The sequence below is a fragment of the Tachyglossus aculeatus genome, chromosome 6 (genome assembly GCF_015852505.1).
Source record: "Tachyglossus aculeatus isolate mTacAcu1 chromosome 6, mTacAcu1.pri, whole genome shotgun sequence".
NCBI classification, from domain to species: domain Eukaryota; kingdom Metazoa; phylum Chordata; class Mammalia; order Monotremata; family Tachyglossidae; genus Tachyglossus; species Tachyglossus aculeatus.
Genome location: NC_052071.1, coordinates 38365151 through 38390835, shown reverse-complemented (window position 1 = coordinate 38390835; position 25685 = coordinate 38365151). Strand labels below are relative to the sequence as shown.

General features: G+C 60.0%; 1 protein-coding gene across 5 annotated transcripts in view; it reads right to left on the bottom strand.

Annotated features, from left to right (window-relative positions):
• Positions 1-377: 377 nt before the first annotated feature.
• PLXNB3 (plexin B3) overlaps positions 378-25685 on the bottom strand; it is a 34197-nt gene continuing 8889 nt past the window's right edge. Inside the window, exons 2-36 of one of the 5 annotated variants that reach the window (XM_038747897.1) lie at positions 25289-25412; positions 21625-22725; positions 20521-20700; positions 20185-20313; positions 19958-20058; positions 19456-19588; positions 19171-19327; positions 18840-18948; positions 18575-18686; positions 18092-18220; positions 17878-17988; positions 17308-17443; positions 16089-16258; positions 15703-15854; positions 14793-14901; positions 14538-14668; positions 13675-13851; positions 13161-13341; positions 12660-12899; positions 11780-11941; positions 11329-11480; positions 10960-11060; positions 9458-9675; positions 8413-8591; positions 8035-8101; positions 6257-6572; positions 5926-6029; positions 5341-5428; positions 4541-4707; positions 4032-4192; positions 2914-3061; positions 2247-2311; positions 1995-2070; positions 1650-1724; positions 378-1278 (exon numbers count right to left, since the gene is read on the bottom strand). In XM_038747897.1, coding sequence (XP_038603825.1) covers positions 1174-1278; positions 1650-1724; positions 1995-2070; positions 2247-2311; positions 2914-3061; positions 4032-4192; positions 4541-4707; positions 5341-5428; positions 5926-6029; positions 6257-6572; positions 8035-8101; positions 8413-8591; positions 9458-9675; positions 10960-11060; positions 11329-11480; positions 11780-11941; positions 12660-12899; positions 13161-13341; positions 13675-13851; positions 14538-14668; positions 14793-14901; positions 15703-15854; positions 16089-16258; positions 17308-17443; positions 17878-17988; positions 18092-18220; positions 18575-18686; positions 18840-18948; positions 19171-19327; positions 19456-19588; positions 19958-20058; positions 20185-20313; positions 20521-20700; positions 21625-22716 — 5733 coding nt within the window. In that variant the 5' untranslated portion in view covers positions 22717-22725; positions 25289-25412 and the 3' untranslated portion in view covers positions 378-1173. Of the gene's footprint in view, positions 1279-1649; positions 1725-1994; positions 2071-2246; positions 2312-2913; positions 3877-4031; positions 4193-4540; positions 4708-5340; positions 5429-5925; positions 6030-6256; positions 6573-8034; positions 8102-8412; positions 8592-9457; positions 9676-10959; positions 11061-11328; positions 11481-11779; positions 11942-12659; positions 12900-13160; positions 13342-13674; positions 13852-14537; positions 14669-14792; positions 14902-15702; positions 15855-16088; positions 16259-17307; positions 17444-17877; positions 17989-18091; positions 18221-18574; positions 18687-18839; positions 18949-19170; positions 19328-19455; positions 19589-19957; positions 20059-20184; positions 20314-20520; positions 20701-21624; positions 22726-25288; positions 25413-25685 lie in introns of those variants that run through there. The other 4 variants (XM_038747899.1, XM_038747898.1, XR_005451582.1 and 1 more) reach the window with 4 other exon arrangements.

Here is a 25685-nt window from a genome sequence, read left to right as displayed (position 1 = left end):
CTTGGGATCGAATGGGAGGTCGACCCCCTAATTACTGTTGGAGAGCTTCGGATGGGGGCCGGGGGGACACAGCTCCTCCCTCCCGGGCAGCCGGTGGGGGAAGGACGGGACGGAGAGGCCGCAGAGATGGGGAGGCGAGAGATCATCCGGCCAGTGTCTCCGCCTTCCTTCCCTGGCTCGGCCCCTCCGTGGCGCAGGAAAACCACAAATTCCCAAACAACAGGGGCAGCCATGGACGGTGGAGGAAAGGGCCTGTGGTGGTGGGGGCGGGGGACAGACTTGGGTTTCTTTCTTTTCTAAAAAGTTGTGATTATCTTTTATTTCCAAATGTAATTCTCCAGCCAGTAAATAAATACACCCGAGAGCAACGTCCTTTATACACACAGTGAACTGTATAAGTTAGGGGAAAAAAAACATCGCCCTACCGAGCTGGGAGGGGAGAACAAAAGGTCTGTTTTCTATACAGTAAGGCAAAATGGTTTCTCCCCACCTTCAGTGAGTACCCTACAGGCCCGGGGGGAGGAAGAGAGGAGAAGGTGGTAGTCCACATTCTGACCCTGGGAAAATTGGGGGGGCCCACAGAGCCTGCTCTGAATAGTGTGTCCCCCAAACCCCTGCTCCTTGGGGGCCTATGGGTCAAGGTCAGCCACCATCTCCGCCCCCCACCCCAGTGGAAATAAATACACTGCCCATGAATACCCTCCTCCCCCTTCTGCTGGCAACCGTGCAGTCCTCCCCTGACTTTTGGGGGTGGTCCCATCCTGGCCCAGCCCCTCACCCCTGGAGAGCTCCATCCGGGGTTGGGGAGTAGGACACGGAGCAGGCGGGTTGCCTCTGGGAGATAACCACGTTCAGTAGAAAAGTCGATTAAAGGGCCTGGGGATCCCACCCCATCGCCCACAGCAGTACATAAGGCACCAAACTGGTTGGCCCCGGCTGGCCCTGCTCCGAGGAAGGGTATCCTCAAAGCCCACTCCCCTTAGTTTGGTCCAAGCCCGTCCCTTCCCTCTGCCCTACCCCAGCTTTGTCGTCCCCTCCCTGGGACCAGGGCCCAGGACTCCCTCCCCGGGGGATCGGGGATCCCTTTCCAGCAGCCCAGGCCGCAGCAGACCGAGCGGGGTCAGGCTGGGCCGGTTTGGGTGGGGCAGGGAGCGATGGCAGGCGGGGTCCCCCTCACAAGTCGGTGACTTTGTTCTCCACCAGGGCAGCGATCTGCTGCAGACGGTAGGCCAGCTGCATCTTCTGCACCGCATGGTCTTCCTCCAGGGCTTCGATGACCTGCGGGGCCCAGCCCACCACCTGAGCTTCCCTGCCAAGCTTCCCAGACGAGCTTCCCTAGCCAGACTACCCTGCTCAAGGTCTCCAGCTTCTCTGGCTGAGCTTGCACCCTTCTCCTCTTCCCTCCACCCCCAGCAGGTCTGCAAGGGTGGCAATCGGGGAAGGGGACAGGGCCACCAGGGAACCTCCTGTGACTTCATTCCATAACTCAGTAGGGCCCCAGGCGCCGGGGGTGAAGCAGGAGCTCCCAGGGGCTTGGGGCTAGTGGGGATAGGGAAGGAGGAAAGGGAGGAGGCACCCCCCACCCCACACCTATCCTGTTGGACAGTCAGGATGGCAGCCGCTTGCCCTTTCCCGGTCGGCCAGCATACCTGGTCATAATACTTGTTGATGTAGTTGTAAAGCTCCTGCAGGGCCACTACGCAGTTCAGGTCGGAAGCATAATGCTGGGGAAGCCAACCAGGAGTTCGATACGCATCAGGAAGTAGGCAGCGTTGTCTGGGTTGGGGAGTGGATCCCCCCACCTCCCCCCGGGGTCTCTCCCCCTGGGTGCGGTCTCTTCGCCCTGCCCGACTCAAACCCCTCACCACAAAGACCCCGCTCTGAGCCAACCTCGGCCCCACCAGGCCATCTCTTTCTTATGCCAGTCACCTGACCCCCTCAGAGTTTCTGGGCACCGCCCGCGGCCCCCTGGGCCCCTCCCACCCTGAGCTCACTCCAGACAGCTCCGCCAGGGTCGAGTTCATCTCCTGGTAGCTGGCGGGTGTGTTTTCCCGAATGTCAGAATAATACCTGCAGGGGCAGGGGGAGAGAGGTCATTTCCAGGTCTGGACTCGGCTGATTTACTCAACTCCAAAAGGCCAGAGACCAGGGACCCAACGGGGGCCCACCCTCTCTGCTGCCCAGCAGCCAGTCCCACCTCCCCTCCCTCCCTAGGTTGGACAGCCTCCCCAGGCTCCAGCTCTTACTTATTCACCATCTGCTTGTAGAGAGGAATCTCCCGGGCATACAGCAGCTTGTTCACTGGAGAATCCTGCAGTGAGCAGTGGGGGCAGAGGGCAGGGTGAGGCCCGACCTGAGCCTTCTGACACCAAAAAGGTCTATCCCACATTCACCCCCGGCTCGTGGCAATGAGCCGCCTCACGTGATTGTGCTCCACGTGCTCCACTTACGCCGGATCTGGTCCAGAGACCTCGGCCAGACTGAAGTGGACCATTTTAGGGGAATTGGAAATGGTCTTTGTGGCCACACCCATGCGATACATTATGCTCCTTGGAGGGCCCCACATCCCCACCGGGACCGTACAAACGAGAAGCAAACAGGAACCACCGCACACCGTGGCGTGGGAGCGTGCCGATTCCCACCCCTTCCGAGGAACTAGCAGGGACCTGTCAGGAGCGACCGAAAGAAGGATGAGTGTCGGGCCAGATACGGGCCCCACACCCGTCGACTCAGGTCAGGGAGGACTGAACCGAGGCCAGATTTCACCCACTAAGCTAGATCCAAGGTCAGGCCTTTGCCCTCCCCTGTACCATCCCACAGGTCTCCCTCCTCAGTGCGCCAACTGCCTGGTCTCGGATGTACCGCATCTCCTCCCACCCCGGTTGGCCTCTGTCCCCAGGCCCGAGTCCTCACCCGCCCCACTTTGTGCTCAGAGATGGTACAGGAGTCAATGAAGGTCTGCGCGATGACGGTCAGGATGGCATCCACGTTGTCAGACACCCGCACGTCGAAGATGAACTGGGGGTTCTTCAGGGTGTTCACCCAGAAGCGCAACAGCAGGCTGGGGACAGAGTCCGGGGGCTGCTTGGTGGGAGGATGGGACCCCCGCTTCCTCCCTGCACCCCAACCTCAGTATGGAGAGGAAGAAGGGCCGAAAGTGGACTCATGGGGGGCAGAGGGGAGGAAACGGGGCAGGGCTCAGGCCGAGGGGACGGGAGTGGCTGGAAGAGCGGCTGTTCTGCCGCCTCCCGTCCCACGGCCCGATCGCAGATGTCACCCTTCTGGCCAGCCGAGAGTGGGAGCAGTGGGTGAGGCAAGAGCGGTAGGGGTCCTGGCTGGCCGGCTGACTGGCTTCCTCCCTCGCCCCGCCCGACTGCAGGAGCAGAGAGCGCTATCGGAGGCCCACGAGTAGCCCAGCGTCCTGCAGTGGAGCCAAGTCCACTCCCTGGCACCTATGACCACACCTGTGGGGGCACCCCAGCCTCCATCCCCCATAATGGAGCCCTCAGGCCAGGAAGCCCTGCTTGGTGGCAGGAAGACAAAAGCTTCCTCTTTGAGAGAATTCAGACAGTAGCGGGCAATCCTGCATTTGTCTTATTGGGACCCTGCCCCGGGCTGGCCCGCCTTACTCCCGGCCCTTAAACGAAGCTCTGGCAGCGCCGGGGCGGGAGGTGGAGGGGCTGGAACACACACTTCTAGACCGCCCGGGAGCACGGACTCATCTGTAATAGTCTAGTCCACGTCTCCACTCCATCGCAGACCAATGGGCCGTCCCACATGGCGAAGCTCCGCCTAGGCTGGGTCTGGCCCACAGACCACAGCCAGGCAGGGACTGGGTGTTTTGGGGGTGCGATGGCCCCAGGCTTGGCAGGACAACTGGAGGAGAGGGAGGAGAGAGCGGAGGGTGGAGAGTGGAGGGCAGAGAGAGAGGAAAAACTGAGGGCGAAGAGTTTTCAGGTGAAGGGGACAACTTGGATCAGTTTGGCTCCCAAGACCGGCAGAAACAGCCAGACCCTCCGACTGCGGGGCACCTGTTGGTTTTCCAGATGTGGAGCGTCTCCTCGTCCTCGATGCTGTGCTTCTCCGCCAGCTCATCCAGGAAGTCGAACAGGTACTTGATGGCAATGGGCACTGGGCGGTTTACGCTCAGGATGGCCTGGAAGGTGTCATCCACAAACTTCTGCAGTGTGCCCTGGATGCCAGGAAGGGGGAAGGGGTCAACGGGGAGAGAGACAGAGAGAGGGAGAGGACTCCGAAGGTGCCGAGGTTGGGAGGGTCTGTGGATGGGGCTGGAGAGACAATCCGGGCCACTCTGATTTGTGGGAAAGCGGGGCTCATTATCGGCACTGGGGAGACAGACTGGCAGGCCCCCATTCTTGTCTCCCTCCCACCCAGGGCTGGGTCCCTGGTCTGCTCTCCTCCATAGTGATTGTCCTGTTGATACCCCCCACCCCCCTCAACAACTCCTCACCCCTCTCCACCTTCGTGGAGAGCAGGCTGAACTCAGGGATGGCTCCGGCCTGGCCCCTGCCCCTCCCACCTTCATGGATAGCAGGCGGGTGAGGTAGATCTCTGGGATGGCCTTGGCTCGCTCCTGTTCCCGCAGGCTGCTGCGCCGCTGCTTGGGCACTTCAGGCTCCTCCGTGGACTTCACCAGGTGCCAGAGCTGAATGCCACCCTCCTCGCCATCCTCCAGCATCGGGGTGTCTGTGGGCACAGCCCCCAGGCCTCAAACCGAGGCTCCCCTCCCCACACCGCCCAGGCCAGTCCCTGCTAGGAAGGGCCTGGTTCCCACTAGAGGAAATGACCTGGACCCCGGTTCGGCAGGAAGACGGAAGCCAAGATGGGAACCCACAACATGTACCCCCATCCTTGGAATAGACTCTCCTTCTGTAGACCGTAAGCTCGTTGGGGGCAGGGAACGTGCCTATCAACTCTTTTGTATTGTACTCTCCCAAGCTCTTAGTACAGTGCCCTGCCCACAATAAGCACTCAGTAAATACCATCGATGATGATGACGATTACGGCCTGCTTCCTCTCAGAGCTTGGCTGTGGGAATCCGAGCCCGGAGCCTGGAAATCCCACAGCCTGGAGCTCCGATTCTCATTTCCCCCTTTGGTTCCCCCCAGGATGCAGGGCGCACTCCCTGGAGGTTACTTTACAGCATCGGTGGTGGAGAGGGGAATGAAAAGAGATTACTGCCCGGCCCTAGTCCGTACTCTCCCCCGCAGCTCCCACACACTTCCACTCGGTACGGTCAAAGCCACAAGGTTGCTTATCTTGGGGCGGACCATAATGCGTTTGCAGGGCCATTCACCCAGACCCCAGTCCATTACATACCTTCCCCAGAGAGGATGCTCTGGCTTTTGCCTTGTGAGACATCATTGTGCAGCCGGGGAATGAGCCCCACCGTTGCTCCATCCGGGACCTAAGTTGGGAGGGGGAAGGCGGTTGACACCAACACCCCGAGGAGGGACAGAAGAGCTTTTTGGTTGGGCTGCAGGGTGCCTGAAGGGGTCTGAGGAGAGAGGGCCTCAGCTCTTCCCATTGGGATGCCCACCTTCCAAGTCCCCACAAAGGTAGGTCGTACGAGACCCTCAGAGTTGAGGCTCCTAGTCTAATCCCGTTTTCTTTACACTCTTATGTCCCATGCTCTCTTCCCAGAGTCCACCAGAAGTCATCTTCTCCCCAACCACTCAATCCAACCTTGGGCCCAAATGCCAGGCAAGGCACAGCACCCCGGCAGTCCTCCACCTTCCACTGCCCAACACTTTTCCCCAGTCCCTGGCAGTGCCAATCCTCCACCGGGTCCAGACCGATTGGCTTTCCGGCTTCCGCTCCCTTTCCCAGCTCAAATCCAGTCTCTTCCCTTGCCCCGGGTCAGCCCTGTCCCGGCCACCGCTCTTCCCCTCGCACTCTGGCTACCTTGTAGTGTTGCAGGGTGTTGAGGCGTTTCCACTGGTTCTGGGTCACGGACGTCAGGTCTTCGTCTGACAGCGTCAGGTGACCGGCCAAGCCCGAGCGCCACTCTGCAGCAGGAAAAGGAAGGCGAAGGGAACGGTCTAAGGACCCCCGCCAGCCTGGAGTGAAAGGTGGGCGCAAGGGTCTCGGAAGAGAGGGTGGCGTTGCTGCGATGGGAGGCCTCTGGGAGGACGGGAGGGGAGGAGGAAAAGGAGGGCAGAGACGGGAGGGAGGAGAGGGAGGACTGGGAAGAGAGGGAAGGGAGGGGATGGGAGGGACCAGCAGTGGGACTCACCCAGGTCCAGGGAGTTCACAGGGGGCCTCTGGGAAAAGGGAGTGCCTTTGTAGATCTGGTCTAGCACCTTCTCCTTGACCTGGGTAATGGTGTCCGTGTTCAGGACGCGGACAGGCACCCGCTGGGCCTCCCGGCTGCTCCCAGAGTCCTTGACCAGAACGGTCAGGGTCAACGGGCAGAACTCGATGTCCTCGCGCAGCAGCCGACTGTCGTTCAGGGTCCTCTTGGCCTTTCCCGTCACCGCGTCTACGGGGCCCTTATCCACCTGGTACTTAATGGCCCGGAACAGCATGTACAAAGGCTCCCCAGCTACTTCCTGATGAGGGAATGTTGGCCACATTGGATCGTGGAAGGAAAAGATTCCGAAGTCCACCCCCCAAGGCTATCTTCCACTCTTAGAACTGCCCTCTGCAATCATACACTTCCTCCTCACCATACTCACACACAAACACACACATCCTGCTCTTACATAAACACCCGCTCTCTCACACAACCCAGTTCCCTCAGTCAACAGTATGTGTGAAACAGCACGGCCTAGTAGAAAGAGCATGGGCTGAAGTCGAAGGACATGGATTCTAATCCCGGATCTGCCACAGGTCTGCTGTGTGACCTTGGCCAAGTCACTTCACTTCTCTGTGCCTCAGTCACCTCATCTGTAAAATGGGGATTAAGACTGTGAGCACCATGTGGGACAGGGACTGTGTCCAACCTGTTTACTACGGGCTTGGCACATAGTAAGTGCTTAACAAATATAAAGGAGCAGCGTGGCTCAGGGGAGAGAGTGCGGGCTTGGGAGTCAGAGGTCATGGGTTCTAATCCCACCTCTGCCACTTGTCAGCTGTGTGACTTTGGGCAAGTCACTTCGCTTCTCTGTGCCTCAGTCACCTCATCTGTAAAATGGGGATTACGACCGTGAGCCCCATGTGGGACACGGACTGTGTCCAACCTGTTTACTACGGGCTTGGCACATAGTAAGTGCTTAACAAATGTAGAGGAGCAGCGTGGCTCAGTGGAGAGAGTGCGGGCTTGGGAGCCAGAAGTCATGGGTTCTAATCCCACCTCCGCTGCTTGTCAGCTGTGTGACTTTGGGCAAGTCACTTCACTTCTCTGGGCCTCAGTTACCTCATCTGTAAAATGGGAACTAAGACTGTGAGCTCCCCTCGGGACAACCTGATCACCTTGTAACCTCCCCAGTGCTTAGAACAGTGCTTTGCACATAGTAAGTGCTTAATAAATGCCATTATTATTATTATTATTATTATTATTGTATCTACCCCCAGCGCTTAGAACAGTGCTTCGCACATAGTAAGCGCTTAACGAATGCCACCATTATCATTATTATTATTATTATTAACAAATACCACAACTGTTATTATTATTATTACAGAGCACTGACTGGGTGCCGAACGCTGTGCTAAGCACTCATACACTCTCCATGGAATTTTAGGAACAATTCAGTACCATTGCAAGAGGTGTGGGGTGATGGAATGTGTGAGATTTCCAGAAAGGTTTGCAGGAATGGGTGAGGGTCTGTTGGGGGTGGAGAGTGGTCAGTTAATGGGATGGCGGGTACAAGGGGTTTCAGGCAATGGGACTGTGGAGCCAGGAGATGTTCACCTATGGCTTGCAGGTGAGTAATAATAATAATAATAATGATGGCATGTGTAAAGCGCTTACTATGTGCAAAGCACTGTTCTAAGCGCTGGCACTAACACAGAGTGGGATGATGGGCAAATCACATGCACCAGCTCCCAGAAGCAGGGGCCGCCCGGCCTTACCCGCAGGAAGGAGTAGAGGGAGATGGACATCCAATTGGTCAGCAGCTTCTCCGCCACAGTCTCGGTCCTAGGGGGGTACAGGATGGGGTGAGGTCCTGGGGGCTCTCAGTCAGGACATCTCCTTGGCAATGGAGCGGGCAGAGACGCCAAGGCCTCTTTTGCCTCCCTGCACCCCAGTGATTGGGGAAGCAGTTGGGCCGGGAGTCCGAGGACTGGCAACCGGGTGAGGCCGGAGAAGACGTGGGGTCTGCTCCCTTCAGCCCTCGGGTCCTCCGCTCTGCTGGCCACCCTCACCCACCTTTTCTGCCCGCAGCTCCCGAGCTCAGCCCCCGCACTCCCCGCCCGGCGTCCGGGCCCTCTCTCCTCCCCGCGACGTACCTTCGCAGCATCAACTTGGGGTTCTTGGAGACGTAGTTAGAGGTCAGATCCCCCAGCAAGGTCTTCATGATGTCCGTCAGATACTCTAGCTTCCCGTGGAGGGCCAGGGAGAGCAGGGACGCCACGTGGCACCGGTCCCGCTGGGAGAACGTCGGCTGCTTCTCCAGCGTGTGGATCAGCTGGGGAGCGAGAGGCGTGAGCCAGGGCCCTCGTTTGACACCCTCGGCCCGGGGGATCCCCGTGTTCTCTCCTCCCCAGATGGCTGTGGCACCCCTGAACCTGGAAAATGTGGTTTATCCCTTGCCTGGCTCAGCCCCCAGAGTCCTGCCTTTACCCCCGGGTGTCTGGAGAGTCCGCTGGGGGAGAGAGGCTGTACTTGAGGTCCTTCTTGACGGCACTTGGGCACTGCGGTTCTGAACCAGCCTCCCTCAGCCCCCTCCATGACACTCCACTTCCCCTCATCACTTGTCACATAGGGCGGGGGGCACCGTCACACCACCCAAACTGGTACCCGGCCACTTAGGTAATTACCATCACACCCCTACACATTCATTCACTCATTCATCCGTATTTATTGAGCGCTTACTGTGTGCGCAGCACCATCCAAAGCGCTCGGGAAGTACAAGTCGGCAACATATAGAGACGGTCCCTACCCAACAACGGGCTCACAGTCGAGACGGGGGAGACGGACAACAAAACAAAACGTGCGGACAGGTGTCAAGTCAGCAGAATAAATAGAAACAAAGCCGGATGCACATCATTAACAAAATAAATAGAACAGTAAATAGGGACAAGTAAAATAGAGTAATAAATCTGTACAAACGTATATACAGGTGCTGTGGGGAGAGGAAGGAGGTAGGGCGGGGAGGATGGGGAGGAGGAGAGGAAAAAGGGGCTCAGTGTGGGAAGGCCTCCTGGAGGAGGTGACCTCCCTCACCTGCATCCCAACTGACAAACCCCCACGCACTCACACACTGATGCAGCTTATCCCCTGGGGTCTTCTTGCCTACCCCCCGCCCTGGGGCGTGCTCCGCAGCCCCCTGACCTTGATGAGGAAGGGTTTGTGGTTGAGCAGATTGGAGAGCTGGGTGAGCCCCTGCTCCACGGTGGGCCGGCGCCCCTCGGGCACGTCCAAGCTGTAGCGCAGCGGGGAGCCCGCGTGGCCGGGGAAGAAGGCGCGTTCAGTGAAGGTCTTGTAGTCCAGGAAGGGGATCCCGGTGCCCTCCAAGTCGCTGCTCAGGTCCGTCATCTCTATCATCAGGTCTGCCGGGGGGGTAGGTCGGGAGGGAGAGAGGTGGCACTCGGTGGGGACTGCTCCAGGAATCCCCCGTCTGTATTCACTACCCCAATGGGGCCCTCCTCCTCCACCTCCTCTCCCCTCGCCTCTCTCCAACCCCTTCTGAGGGCCCGCTTCTCTTCAGCCTTGAGCCCCCCTTTTCCTCCTCCACCTCCTCTCCCCTCGCCTCTCTGCAACCCCTTCTGAGGGCCCGCTTCTCTTCAGCCTTGAGCCCCCCTTTTCCTCTCCTCCTCCCCATCCCCCCGCACCTACCTCCTTCCCCTCCCCACAGCACCTGTATATATGTTTGTACAGATTTATTACTCCATTTATTTTACTATTCTATTTATTTTGTTAACGATGCCCTCCTGAGAGCTCACCTACTCCAGGAGGCCTTCCCAGACTGAGCCCCTTCCTTCCTCTCCCCCTCGTCCCCCTTGTCCCCCCCTCCATCCCCCTCATCTTACCTCCTTCCCTTCCCCACAGCACCTGTATATATGTATATATGTTTGTACATATTTATTACTCTATTTATTTATTTTACTTGTGCATATCTATTCTATTTATTTTATTTTGTTAGTATGTTTGGTTTTGTTCTCCGTCTCCCCCTTTTAGACTGTGAGCCCACTGTTGGGTAGGGACCGTCTCTATATGTTGCCAACTTGTACTTCCCAAGCGCTTAGTACAGTGCTCTGCACACAGTAAGCGCTCAATAAATACGATTGATGATGATGCGCATATAGCTTTAATTCTGTCTGTTCTGACGACTTGACACCTGTCCACATGTTTTGTTTTGTCGTCTGTCTCCCCCTTCTAGACTGTGAGCCCATTGTTGGGTAGGGACCGTCTCTATATGTTGCCGACTTGTACTTCCCAAGCGCTTAGTCCAGTGCTCTGCACACAGTGAGCGCTCAATAAATACGACTGAATGAATGAATGAATCGTCTCACCACCCACCCTGCAGAGGTGGGAGAGTCCTCTGCCAGCCACTTGGCAAATCCCCTCCCCCCAGAGGGTACCCTTCACCCTGCTACTTTCCTCAACAGTGCTTTCTAAGAGCCTACTCTGTCCTCAGCTCCTGGGAAAGAACAACAGAAGACACAGAGCCCCTGTCTTCCAGGACCTGATAATCCTCTCCCCAGAAGTGCAGTGAACATGCTCGAAACTCTGACCGCGGGCTGGTTGACCCTCCATCTGCCCCCCAAGGAGAGTCCCAGGGCACCTCCTTCGACTCGAAGCCGCAGGATGCTCGGCAGGCAGTCCCCACCCACCTGTAAATTCCCTGCGGCACTGGTCCCCCACGCTGGTCTCCAGGTTCTCCAGCTGCACCAGAACTTTCTTGTAGTCTCGCATGGCCTGCTTGCTCTTCCGTCTTCAATTGAACACGTGGCGGGGAGAAAAGGAGAGAGCCCACACATGTGCCTGGATCAGGCCCCAGCAAGAAAGCGGGGTAGAGATGGACAGAACGGGCAGCTGGGCCGATGCTGCCGGACCCAGGATGGGGAGAAGGAACTCCACGGGACGGACCAAAGGAAGTCGGAGCAGCGCCCAATGGGCCGGCTGGCAGGGAGGTACCAAAGGGGAAGGTGGCCGGCCTTCTGAGGAGATGGGATCTGGGGGACGTGGCAGGGGAGGAGCACCTGTACATGAGGATGACCAGAAGGACGATGGAGACCAGCACGGCGGCCCCAACCCCGAGCCCCATCTGGGCCTCGGCGGGGAAGGGGGACAGGGTGGCCTCCGTGTCGTACTGCACCCGGCCCAGGTCCAGCCGCAGGTATCCCATCTGCACCTGGGGATGGAGACGACTTAGGGGTGGTGCTCAGCACAGCCTCTCCGGCCCCTCCCTTCCCAGCTTCTCCTCCCCACAGCCCACGGGGACCGAGCTCAACACGTTGCCTTGGCAACCAGGTGGCGCCTGGCACCATCCTCAGCTCTCCCCGGCTCCCCAGGGGGTGGGGCGAGAGCCCCGCCATCTGCCCGGAGTCCCCTGGACTCCCTGGGAGAGTTCCCTGGCGGCATCCGCTCCCGGCAGCTGCTACCTCTGCTCCCCACCCCGAGCTCCCACCCCCACGCTGCGGGGAGGCTTACGATGAACTCGGGCAGCCGGGAGGAGCTGTTGAGGGGCTGAGGGGGCTGGAGTGGAGGTTCGCAGTACAAGTGGGTGTGGGTCAATGTCTTCACCGTGCACACGCCGTCCCCGATCTGGACCCTCACTTCTTCCTTGCTGATCCCCACGTTCAGGCCTTCGCCCTGTGTAAGAAGAGGGGGCCGGACCAAACGATCATCCCCTTAATCAATCAATTGTATTTATTGAGCGCTTACTGTGTGCACAGCACTGTACTAAGTGCTTGGGAAGTACAAGTTGGCAACATATAGAGACAGTCCCTACCCAACAAGAAGAACCACTGTGGTGTTGGCTAAGCGCTAACCATAGTCCAAGCACTGAGCTACGCCCTGGAGTGCATACAATACAATAAAGTCCGTTTCTGTCCCACATGGGGATCGCAGTCTACGGATTAGGAAACCGAGGCACAGGGAAGTCAAGCAACTTGGCCAAAATCACCCAGCAGCAGCAGGTGGTGGTGCAGGGATTAGAACCTAGATCTTCTGACTCCCGATCCTCTATTTGTTCCATTAAGGCTCCAACCACATAGCACTTATATGCCTATCTTTAAATTGTATACTGATATTAACGTCGGTCTCTCCCTCTAGTCTGTAAACTCATTATGGGCAGGGAATGAGGCTGCTAATTCTGTTATATTCTCCCAAGCGCTTAGTATATTGCTCTGCACATAGTAAGCATTCAATAAATACTACTGATTGATTGACTGATGAGCCACGTTGCTTTTCAAATGAGAGTGCGACCTCCCCATCACTTCCCCACCCAACTCCGTGCCCTTCCACTAAGCCCTGCCCCTCCTGGCACCGGTTGGCCCTCCCCTCTCCACCCCTCTCCCCGGGTAGCCACCTCCACATCCAGCACGTTGCCCGGCTTGAGGTGGTAGGGGCGGGCGGCGCCGTCCCGGTTCAGCCCCCGGAGCCGGGGGTTGTCTACGTAGCGGAAGTCCTCCCCGCTCACGTCGCTGAAGTTGACCCTCAGGTTGTCCAGGACGAAGAATGCCCGGACCAGGCGCGCTCCTTTACTGGGCACCGCGGGGCTGGGGCAGACCAACAGCTGTGGCGAGTCGGTGGCACACGGCTCTGAGCACTGCGGGGAGCCAGGAGGGTTGGGGGCTGAGGGGGCCGGAGCCCGGAGAGATGAGGGCCGGGGGCCTGGGGACAAGGGGGTGGGGGCAGGAGACCCAGCTATAATTGACCTCACTCCAGTCTAGCCCACCTCCAGAACACCCCCCACACACACACCGATTCCTCCCCCGACCTTCCTCCTCCTCGGCTGAAGCCGGGGAGGGCAGGGGTGGGAGGAAGAGGGGTGCCGACCACCCCTAGGCCAGGGTGAGGAAGGTCTCACCTCTAGCAGGCCGCTCTCCAGCTTGCTGCAGGGCCGCATCGGGGCCGAGGTCTGCTCTTCCGTCCCCCCGCAGCTCCTGCGTCTCCGCTGGCTGTCCCCGCCTTCCTCCAGCCACACTGAGAACCGGGGCTGCTCCACCATGTCCAGGAGGGTCCCGTTCACCTTAATCAACCGGCCCCCTCTGACCCCAGGGAGGGCCGTCAGCCGCGGAGACCCACCCTCCTTCTCCCCGCGCTTGCTCCCCAAGACCAACCTGCTGTCCAGGGCCTGGCTGGGGGAAAACCACTCAGCCCTCCACCGCTCCACGTCTTCCTTACGTTCTCTCCTGCCCCTGCCCAGTTCCCCACCCCACTCATTTTCTTCCCTATGCTCTTCTCCCGGTTCCCTCACTGCCCACCGCTGTTCCCACCCATTGGGCCAGACCCCCGAAAGGCCCTCTCGGATCAGCATCCAACGGTTCCCAAACTGCAGGCGGCAGCTCCCCCTCTTTCTGCCCGCCCGGCTGGATTCTCACCCGAGGAAGCTGACGGAGGGCTCTGCCTGGAGCAGTTTCGGGTTCTCGGAGTAGTGGAAAAGGTCGGTGGTCAGCAGCCTCTCGGCCAGGCCGTACAACACCCTCACGGGCTGCTTAGCCACAGCGGGGCTGGGGCTGGTCAGGCAGATGATGGTCTCGGGGCAAACGGGTTCCTGTCTGAGGGAGGGGGAGCAAGGGGGTCTGGGTTGGTACAGAGCCTTGGGAGTGGAGATGGAGAATTTTTTTTTTATGGTATTCGTTAAGCGCTTACTATGTGCCAGGCACTGCTCTAAGCACTGAGGTAGACACAGGGTAACTACATTTTCACAGTCCATGTCCCACATAGGGCTCACAGTCTTACAGGAGAAGCTGCGTGGCTCAGTGGAAAGAGCACGGGCTTTGGAGTCAGAGGTCATGGGGTCAAATCCCGGCTCTGCCACTTACCAGCTGTGTGACTTTGGGCAAGTCACTTAACTTCTCTGGGCCTCAGTTCCCTCATCTGTAAAATGGGGATTAAGACTGAGCGCCCCGTGGGACAACCGGATCACTCTGTAACCTCCCCAGCGCTTAGAACAGTGCTTTGCACACAGCAAGCGCTTAATAAATGCCATTATTATTATTCTCTATTTTACAGATGAGGTCACTGAGGCCCAGAGAAGTGAAGTGATTTGCCCAAGGTCACACAGCAGACAAGCGGCAGAGCCGGGATTAGAACCCAGGTTCTTCGAACTCCCAGATCCGGGCTTTAACCGCTAAGCCTTGCCGCTCCCCCAGCCCTGCCTCCTGCCCTCCTGCCATCCCTCTTCCCCTGGAGTGGGTGGGTCCCCAAGAGGGTACCCGGCCCCCGCCGCAGGGGCACTCACATATGGCAGGGCAGGTCTCCCACAAAGGCCGAGATGTTGCCGCCCGTCAGCAGGAACCGGCCACGGATGGTAAGCCGCGTGCCACCCGCCTGGAGGCCCCTCCAGGGACTCAGGCTCTGCAGGACGGGGTCCTGGATGGGACACAGGTGGGAGGCTGCTGACCGAGGGGCGGCTCGGGAGACGGGCCCTCAGAGGCAAGGCCCCTTCCTGCTGACCGCTCCCCCGGACACCCGGAGAAAGGCTGGCCGAACTGACCTGGTAGGTGAAGTTTTGGGCAGAGACGCCCGGGGAGGGGTGGCCGTCGATGGCAACCTCCACGGGGCCAATAGTGCCCTTGGCTGCAGGGGGCACGATGCACACGATCCTGCCCGAAAAGAGAGGGACAGGAGTCTAAGCAGAGGTGTCCGGGGCCCTCATCACTGCCCCCAGGCCAGCAACCAATCAATCAATCAATCAATCAATCGTATTTATTGAGCGCTTACTGCATGCAGAGCACTGTACTCAGCGCTTGGGAAGTCCAAGCTGGCAACATCTAGAGACAGTCCCTACCCAACAGTGGGCTCACAGTCTAAAAGGGGGAGACAGAGAACAAAACCAAACATACTAACAAAATAAAATAGAATAGATGTGTACAAGTGAAATAAATAAATAAATAGAGTAACCACCCAGTGAGGGAGGCAGAGAGGCAGGAGACATGGAGGCAGAGAGAGGGCAGGCAAGAATTTGAGGAAGGACAGGGAACGGGTTGAGAAGAGAGAGAGACAGGGAGACGAGGGACTGGCCATGCAAACTGTTTTGGGGACCAGAGCCTCTCTCTCCCAGCTGCAGAGCCTGCTGGAAAGCCCCTTGTCACTGGTGGGCCAGCGTGGGCCCATCCTGCCGTCCAAATCCCCCTGCCTTTTCAGCATCTTTCTGCTCCCCAGCTTTCAACAGTCTGGGTCTCCACATCTTTCTCTTCCCCATCTTGTTCTTTCTCAACACACGTCCTGTCCTTTCCTCTCCTGGTTCTGTTCTTTCCTCCCCATCTCTCTCTCTCTTTCTCTCTCTCTCCCTCTCCCGACCTCCACGGCTCACCACTGAGCCCCTCCCTCCCTCCTGGGGGTCTCGGCAAACCAAGGGGCCGTTGGTGTCGCCCCGGCCCGGCCCCGGCCCCAGGCTCCCTCACCGGGTTGAGATGCGGTACTGGTTGGGGTCGGCCTGGCAGGGCCGGCCAGCCACGGTCACCGTGGCCTCCACTTCCTCGAAGCGCCGGCCCAGGTTGGTGCCCACGATGGTGAGGGGCGTACCGCCCTCCGGGGGGGCCGTCAGGGGCTCAATCTGTAGGCGAAGAGGAAGGAGGGCTCCTACAGAGGTGGAGGGTCCCTCCCCCTCCATCTCTACCCCGAGACCCCCAAGATTTCTTCCTCTTCCTTCTCTTCATCCCTTCCTGCAGGGCAGGGGCTGGGGCCCACGACCTGCCCTCAAGAGGACTCCCTCGGGGTGCCCAGTGTCTTTTCGACTAGTCCGCTGACCCCGCAGCGGGTCTCCCCGGGTTCCCAAGGGCAAGCTCACCGAGTGGATGATGGGGGTGGGGCATAGGGACTCTATGGCATCTGGGTGGCACAGGGACCTATAGAGGCAGCTGGGGGTCCCTAGCCCACACCAGACACAGTCGTAGTTCTTGTTGGCTGCCTGGCAGTGGCTGCAGTCCTCATGGCCCACTGTGCAGTCATACAGGGTCACTGGGGAGACAAGGTGGGACACAGCGGGAGTGATGGGCACAGGAGGGCAGTCCAGGGGAACAGTTGGGAGCAGAAAGCACGGCTAGGAGGTCAGGGGAGCATAGGGAGGGGGCAGAGGGCATAGGGAGCGGGCAGAGGGCATAAGGAAGGGGCAGTGCTAGGAAAAGTTCCAGAAGCGAAGTGGCCTTCGCACTCATGGGTCCAGCCCATGGCTCAGTGGAAAGAGCCTGGGCTTTGGAGTCAGAGGTCATTGGTCCAAATCCTGGCTCTGCCAATTGTCAGCTGTGTGACTTTGGGCAAGTCACTTCACTTCTCTGGGCCTCAGTTCCCTCATCTGTAAAATGGGGATGAAGACTGGGAGCCCCCCGTGGGCCAACCTGATCACCTTGTAACCTCCCCAGCGCTTAGAACATTCATTCATTCAATCGTATTTATTGAGCGCTTACTGTGTGCGGAGCACTGTACTAAGCGCTTGGGAAGGACAAGTTGGCAACATATAGAGACAGTCCCTACCCAACAGTGGGCTCACAGTCTAGAAGGGGGAGACAGAGAATAAAACCAAACATATTAACAAAATAAAATAAATAGAATAAATATGTACAAGTAAAAATAAATAGGGTAATAAATGCGTACAAGCATATATCCATATATACAGGTGCTGTGGGGAAGGGAAGGTGGTAAGGTGAGGGGGATGGAGAGGGCGAGGAGGGGGAGAGGAAGGAGGGGGCTCAGTGTGGGAAGGCCTCCTGGAGGAGGTGAGCTCTCAGTAGGGCCTTGAAGGGAGGAAGAGAGCTAGCTTGGCGGATGTGTAGAGGGAGGGCATTCTAGGCCAGGGGGATGACGTGGGCCGGGGGTAACAGTGCTTGGCACATAGTAAGTGCTTAATAAACACCATTATTATTATTACTATTATTACCAAGCTGACACAGGTCCCCCCTCAAAGAGTGGGAAGCCCAAGCCCAGGCCCCCTGACCTTAGCGGGTCCTCCCAGCCCCGGAGGCAACAGCCCAGCGAAGACCCCTCACCCCGCGGAGGGAGCATCGACTCACCATGGAGATCGCCGGTGTCATCGATCCGCTGGGCGCCTGCACCCCAGGTGACGTACAGGGGCACCTGCAGCTCCTTCTGCGGCAGCGAGAAGCCAAACTGTGGAGGGAGGGAGGGATGGAGGGACAAACGGACGGACTGACGGACGGGAGAGGGAAGGGGAGGCAGGTTGGAGCAGGGGGAGATGTTTGCGGGGGGAGAGGAGGAGATTTAGAAGTTACAATAATCACAGTGGTATTTGTTCAGCACTTACTATGTGTCGAGCACCGTTCTAAGCGCTGGGTAGATACAAGCTAATTAGTTTGGACACAGTCCCTGTCCCACATGGGGCTCACAGTCTTCATCCCCATTTTCCAGATGAGGGAACTGAGGCTCAGAGAAGTGAAGTGGCTTGCTCGAGGCCACACAACAGACAAGTAGCAGAGCTGGGATTAGAACCCAGGTCCCTTTGACTTCCAGGCCCGGGCTCTAACCACCAGGTCACACTGCTTCTCCAGAACTCGTGGCGGGGCAATCTGGGAAGGGGCAAGAGAGTGGTGCGAAGGAGAGGGGGCCGGCGGGCAGACTCCCACCTCCTGAGCCTGACACCGGATCCGCTGGGCATCTCCTTCTCCCTCCAGAGTGGCCTCCAACCTCAGTTCTTCGCCGAGCACCACGACCCAGCAGTGATAGAGCCCCTGTCCCTGCGGCATCGACACGGTGGTTCCAACACCGCCCTTCTCCCAGGCGGGCTTGGCCCCCGACGCCGCCCGTCCGCCCACCCATCTGCCCTCCCGCCTCGCTCACCTGGTAGTGCTGGAGGTTCCGGGCCCGCAGAGTGAGCTGCGCCTGCCAGTCGACCGCCACCAGCGAGGAGCCCTCCAAGCCCTCTATGTGGGGGCAGGCCCCGGGGCCTCGAGTCTGGAGTTCTGTCTCCTGAAGAGAGCAGGGGTTGGGGGAAGGAGAGAGGGTCAAGACCCAAGGTCTTCCCACACCCAACAGGGGACCCTCCCTGGCGCTCCATCCATCTCCCTTCCCCCCCACACCACCTCTCTTTCTCTTGGCATCTGGGACACAGTGATATCCCACACCAATTTCCAACAAGGGGAGTGTGCCAGCCTTGTCCAGCTCTGGCCTCCCTTATGTCTTGCAGTGAGAGACCAGAAACTCTCCCTCTGCCCCTGCATGCCCACCCACCTCCCAGTGCGCCCTGGCATGGCCTCTGTCCCGAGACTGGGGGAGGGAGAGTTAGGATCCAGCTAGGGCCCCCCGCTTCCTGGGCACACTCACATCCTGGTTGTAGATGGTCCTCTCCCCATCCGGACACCCCTCACCAGACACGCAACGGGAAGTCCTGAGGCACCAGTGGCACTGCCACGGACTACTGACACACCGGCTACAACTGGGCACCACAGAGAAACGGGGTGGTTGGGAGGAGGACGTCATCCGCTCAGCTTTCTCACCCCTGGCCTCCCTGGACGGGCCGGGAAAGGCCCCACCCAGATGGCAGGGGCTCAGTCTTTACTCCCCTCCACCATGCCTGTCCCAGACTCACGGGGAGGCCACAGCCAACTGTGGGATAGCAGCGCAGTCATAGAAAGTGAAGTTGGTGGCAGCCACGACCACATCCTTGAACATCACAGTCAGGGCCACTGTCACGTGGTCTGGAGGAGCGTGGGAGCAAGAGAGGGGGTCAGGGGAGGGAGAACAGAGCAGGGGAGGGGAGCACAGGAGCTGGGGAAGGAGCCAGTCACCAGTCGCCGGCCCCTCGCAGACTCGTCCCCCCGCCCAGTGGCCCACGCCACCTCCCCGCACCCGCCGACCGACCTCTGCTCCACATCCGCGCTCCAGGGCCAGGCGGGCAAGGCCCCCACATCTCCTCGCACCTTTGCCTGGCTCGTTGGCTGGCATTTGGTCATCAGAGGGAGAGGAGCAGGACACCTCGGGGCCCTGGACAATTGCCAGGCTTTCGTGGTCCCCAAATGTGCAGTGGAAATACTCCTCGGGGTCCAGGGAGGGGAGACGCGGCACCACCAGGGTCACCTGGGCCCCGAGGACAGAGAGAGAACTGATGAAGCTATGGTCCCGGACCCCTTTAGCCACGGAGATTGGGCCAGTCAGCCTCAGGGGCCCGGTCCGGCCCAGCCCGGCCCCCCGTGACCCCGGCTCACTTGGGTCTCCTTTTCGCGGGTGCAGTTGGTGGGCGCCACCCTGAGAACCGCCAGACAGCGGCTCTCCGATCCATAGCTCCACAGCCACTGGTCCGGCTGCTCAGAGTACTCACACTCTGACTTCCGCATGCACCTGCCCCGGGGTGGGAAGGGGAACGGAGGTCAGGGGTCACAGCCGCCCTGCGGGGGACCCAGGAGTCCCGGATCTCTTCCCAGTTCCCCAGTCGCCGGTGTTTCTTGAGCCGAGCCGGCAGCTCAGTCCCCGGCCCAGTCCCAGCACAGCCGGACCCTCAGAGGACAGAAATGTAAAGAAGCTGTGAGTTGGAGTAGTCCTGTGGAAACCATGCCATCCTCTTTCCTCTATGTCCCCGAGCTCCCTGCCACCCTTTCTGCGGGCAGGGTGGCCAGCCAGGCTGAAAGAGGCGGGAGCGGCAAGGACCCTTTCTGGTCCTCTTCATTGATGGGGTGGCCCCCCAACCCCGGCCCCTCACCGGGCTCTCACCTTCCCATCAGGACACACCAGCCACAGAAGGGGTCACGGGCCTGGAGACAGGTGTCACAGTCTCGGAATGCCGGGCAGTCCGAAATGGGTACCTTGTCTACCTGCGGGGACAGGGGCGGACCTGGCTTGGCTCGGAGCGGGAGGCTCCCCGTTTTCCTCTGCCCCCCAACCTCACCTAATGGGGGAATTCCCAGTCAGGGAAGGGGAATTCCCTCCCCTGCCCTCACCTGATTGGTCGTCATGACGTAGATGTGACTCCCATTGACATCCACAAGCAGGTCGGGGTTGACGGGGGAGCCCGGCGGCCCCACGGGGACCGAGCTGTACACCTGACCCTCCGAGCCATTCAGGAACACCTGGGGTGGCGGGGGATAGGTGGGCATCGGCGGGCATCGGGGCGCGAAGGAGGGACTGGCCCATGGTGGCCAGGGGCAAGGGAGGCGGTGGGTGGCACCGGCCAACTGGAAAGACAGTTCCTAGAGCGGCTCTGGCCCGTACCCCTGCCAGCTCCAGGCTGGGCTGGAGCCCTCTCCCACCCAGCACCTGGGCACCCGGGCACTAACCTTGTGTAGCTGGCCCTGGGCATCCCCGAGGAGGACGACAACGTGTCCGGCCTCGGCCACGGCGGTCACGGCGGTGAGGTGACGGATGTTCATCAGCAGTGGTTCCGCCTTGAGGGGCTGGCGGCTGACAATGGGGCTGGGGGTGTGTTCCTCCCCGCACGGGTATGAATCGGGTGAGTCCTGGCGGGGAGGGGAGAGAAGAGGGCAGGGACCTGCTGGTCAGGTCCAGGGAGCTCTGGACAGCCGCCCCAGGCTGACCTCCAGCCAGAGGGTGACCCTGTCCCTCCAGCAGTCAGGGCCTCGGGCTCTGCCTCCTCCCTTCAAAGCCCTACTGAGAGCTCACCTTCTCCAGGAGGCCTTCCCAGACTGAGCCCCCTCCTTCCTCTCCCCCTCCTCCCCATCCCCCTCCACCCCACCTTACCTCCTTCCCCTCCCCACAGCACCTGTATACATGTGTACAGAATTATTACTCTATTTTATTTGTACATATTTATTCTATTTATTTTATTTGGTTAATATGTTTTGTTTTGTTCTCTGTCTCCCCCTTCTAGACTGTGAGCCCACTGTTGGGTAGGGACCGTCTCTAGATGTTGCCAACTTGTCCTTCCCAAGCGCTTAGTCCAGTGCTCTGCACACAGTAAATGCTCAATAAATACGATTGAATGAATGAATGCTCCCATTTGCCCGGTCCTGTCGATGCTCCCTGCACCCCACCTCTGTTCAGCCATCCACCTGCTCCTCCCACCCCACTCTCCTCCAGCGGGCACATAAAATCTGGCCTGAACCCCTCCTCTTTCCCTGTCTGTTCCCCCACCACCCACTGACCCTGCTCCTTATTCAAGTCCAGCTCTGACCAGCTTCCTTCCTTTCCTGCTAGATAGGTGCCGTTCACTCCCTTAATTATTTCTCCTTATCCTCACCCATGCTCCCTTCCTTCTTCCTTCTCTTCCCTCTGGCCCACCGGACCCCACCCCAACACCAAGAGCCAGCTCTTCCCTCCCAGCCGCCCCCTGCCCCAAAGAGGAGACCCAGGGTGATCGGGGAGACCCCCTCAACCCATCGCACCACCCCCACCACCTCCCAGAGCTCCGGGGGAGGCCTCACCACGGGCAGCATGGCACAGTAGGACATGACACCATATTCGATAGCCGCCTTCTCGCTGCCATCGGGCCCCCAGCCCTTGGTCGTGTAGCAGAACCGCCGGGCCTCCTGCATGCGGGCGTCCACCTCGTCCAGGCCGAAGGCGCACAGGGCGGTGTCGGCCGGCGGGGCTGCAGCGGGGGCCGGGCCGGCGGCGAATGCCACCAGCAGCGTGGCGGTGCCCTCGGGGGCCAGCTGGGCCAGATGCGCGGCCTGGGCCAGGTCGTAGCGGCGGGCGCCGTCCCGTCGGCACTCCAGGGGCACCTCGACGTAGGAATAGAGGTTGGTGTCGTTGAGGCAGACGCGGGAGATGTAGGTGCGGTACTCCAAATGCTGGGCCTTGGCCCCGCGTCGGAAGAACAGGAAGTAGACGTAGTTGCCTCTGGCAAAGATGCCCACGAAGCTGTTGTTGTAGTCGGAGAAGTCACCCACCACGAGGCGGCCCAGGCCCTCGTTCGAGAAGGCATTGGGCTCCTCCAGCTGGCGGATGGTGATGGGGGGGATGCCGCCCGACAGCTTGGCCGTCAGCCCCCGCCCCACGAAGAGGAGCTCACGGCCCCGGGACCGCCCCACCAGCCCCACCGTGGACACCCTCGCGTCGTTGGCCGCCACGAACTGGTAGTCTCCGGGGTCCTCGCTCCGGTAGAGCACGTGGCTCACGTTGGCCAGGCTGCGCTTCTCACAGGTGCCCTGGCACACCTGGCCGCAGACGATCAGCTCGCCCTTGCGCTCCCTCACCAGCAGCAGCTTGTTGCCGTTGTCGGTGAGGCGGGCCTGCGGGCAGTCTGCGTCGTCTTTGAAGGGCAGGCACTCGGGGCTGTCCATCACGGGCCCCGTCAGGACCTCCTCCTCCAGCTCCAGGTCAGGCCGCAGCTGGTAGAGGCGGTTGACCGCGCCCACGTACAGGGTGCCCGTCTCCCTGTCCTGGGCCAGGTGGTTGAAGGAGGTTTCGGGGGCGCTGAAGCGGCGAGCGCGGCCCAGCCCCGGCCGGACGGGGAGCAGGAAGAGGAGCGGGAGCAGGAGCAGCGGGAAGCGGAGGTGGGACCGGGCAAGCATGGCGAGGCTCTGCCAGGGGAAGAGGGAGACCTGATCACCACGGATTCCCCCGCCCTGGGGCCCAGATGCCTTGGTCAGCAAGGCAGACAGAAGGCATCAGGTTCCAGCTATCTGCAACCATTCCAGGCCATGAGGGCAGGAGCTGAGGGATGCGCCTGGAGTCAGAGACCCCCGCCAGGGTCACTGTGTTGCCCCAGGCGCGGTACTGGGAAGGGAAAGTGCGGTAGAGGGTTTGAGCCGCCTTGCCCTCAGCGGGCCCCCCGTGCCGGGGCGGGAACTTCTAGGGGTGCAGCCATGTGGGGCTCTCGGCCCAGAGGCTGGGAGGCGATTTAGCATCTGGCCCGACCAGACATCTAATCTGCCTCCTGCTTGGGGTCTCTGGGGTCAGCGGGGAGAGGGCAGGGGGAGGGCTGGGCAAAACTGGGGGCTTCTTGCCCAGCGGCAGGACCCTACCAAGCACCATTCAGCCTTCTGTCTCCAGGGCCCTGTGGAAAGCGGGGAGCCCCGCTGACTCACAACCTCCCTCTCTCCCCTCGGCCACATTCCCAATGGTGCCAGCTTCAGGGAAGGGACCCATAAAGGGTACTCACGGGGGCTGCTCGGCTCATCCGTTCCTCTGGCTGTCCAGCCTCCCCCTGGCTCCCGGCCCCTCTCAGCCCCAGTGCTGAGGCCCCCCGATGTCTGGGAACAATGTGGCGGAGGCGAGGCTGGAGCCGGGGCCGGGGCACGTGGCTGGGCAGGGGGAAAGGAGGAGGGGAGCTTGGCTGGTCTCCTGGGGTTGGTGGGGAGTCTGTGTGTGTGTTTGTGCACACGTGTCTCTCACCCCCTGCCCCACCGGCCATTAGCAACTTGGAAACACTGGAGCCAGATGGGGCCCTCGCCCTCAGCCCCGCCTCCCGTCCCACTGGTGAGGAACCACAGTGGCAACTGCACACGGCAAGCGGAGGAGACAGACACAAACACACACACGGCCAAAGACAGAGGGAGAGGGTGAAAGGGAACCCCGGGAGTCAGCGCACGCCAGAGACAAGCACAAGTAGATATGCAAACATAGACCGGGCATTTTCATGTGTGCACACACGTGCGGAGACCCACGCGCACATCTGCAGAGGGGCAGGCAGAGACAAAGAAAGGGACCAGAGTATACATGGATACGGTTCCACACTCAGAGACACATGGAAAAATGCAGAAATACCTGGAAGCCCCCAGTTACACACACATGGGCGTGTTCTCGCTCTTTCTCTCATGTTGGGGCGGGCTGAGAGCTGACTGGGGCAGGGGGTCCAGAAAGACGGTGACTAAGATGAAAGGGGATCTTGGACATTCCAGCCCAAACACCTATCTGGTCCCTGACCCCTGACCCCTATCCTAGAGAAGCAGCGTGGCTCAGTGGAAAGAGCCCGGGCTGGGGAATCAAAGGTCGTGGGTTCTAATCCCGACCCCGCCACTGTCAGCTGGGTGACTTTGGGTAAGTCACTTATCTTCTCTGTGCCTCAGTTCCCTCATCTGTAAAATGGGGATGAAGACTGTGAGCCCCCCGTGGGACAACCTGATCACCTTGTAACCTCCCCAGCGCTTAGAACAGTGCTTTGTACATAGTAAGCGCTTAATAAATGCCATTATTATTCTTATTACCTCATCTATAAAATGTGGGTCAAGACTGTGAGCCCCAAGTGGGACAACCTGATAACGTTGTATCTACCCCAGCGCTTAGAACAGTGCTCGGCACATAGTAAGCGCTTAACAAATGCCATTATTATTATTATTATTATATCCCTTTTCCCAAGCCCAAGGCCCTGCCTGGCCTCATTGCCTGGCTTCCCCAACAGATCCCCGGACCAGCATATTTCCAAGGGACGAGGGACAGGAAGAGTGAGGGGAGGGGTGGGAGCAGAACAGGAGACCCAGAGCCCCTCGCCAGAGTCAACCCAGGCCAGGGGGGGCTTCCAGCATCCAGCAGGTGAGAAGTTGGGGGGCGGGAGATGCTCTTTGAGCCACTCCACCTGTGGATTGGCAGGAGGGTGCCTGCCCCGGGCCCGTGGGCGGGGAAGGAAGGGATCAGCGAGAGGGAGGTGTGGCTGTGAGCGAGGGGTTTGGGGGGGCATGGCGGGTGGGATCGGGAGCCTGCTCTCCCACCCCCACGAACCTCCAAGACTTTCCCCTGCAACCCTGAGCTCCTCCCTCGGGTAGCTGGAGCCCAGGTACCCCGATGATGGGATCTGGCTGCGGGTGGGTCCAGCAGGAAACAAAGCCAGGCACGCCGGGTGGCCCAGCGAGCCAGCGAGGAGCGATTGCATCTAGGCAGAGTCCTGCCTCGTGCCCTTTCCTCCGCCCACGTTCTCAATCCTGCTGACCAGGGGCCAGGCCCGCTGGGGACCTTCTCCCCCACTACTCAGCTACAGTCCCCCACATCCACGGTGGCACCCAGAGAGAAGCTTGGTGAGGCCCCTGATGCCCAGAGAGGCGATGCCCACCTCTCCCCCAGCCCCCTCGCCGGCCCAGAAGATGGGCGGCTTTGGGGCACACTGCAGGCAGCAACGGCCGCTGTGTAGCTGGAGCTTTTGGCACTTACCACGCAGGTGGGCCCAGTTGGCAGCAGGCTTCCGGGGCCGGGGGTGGGATGGGGGGGTGTCTGATCTACTCAGCTGCCCCTGGGCACCCCAGGCTGGCCCGCCGTGGTAGTAGTGGACATCATCCTGAGGACAGAGGGAAGAGTAGCCTTGTCTCTGTGTGGCGAGTTGGGCTGAGGGTCGGGCGGTGGGGGGGGGCCGGGTCCTGTTTCGGGGGGGGAGGGGGCTGCGCCAGCTGGCAGCCTCGTCAATAGCGGTTGAGCCGGACGCCCCTCCCCCCCACCCCATCAATGTCCCCTCTGTTCCCCTGCGTGCCAATGGGGATCTGACCCCCTCCCCTCCAGCTCACAGGCCCCTATTATCCCACCAAGCACGACCCCCAACCCCTCCCCCGGGGGC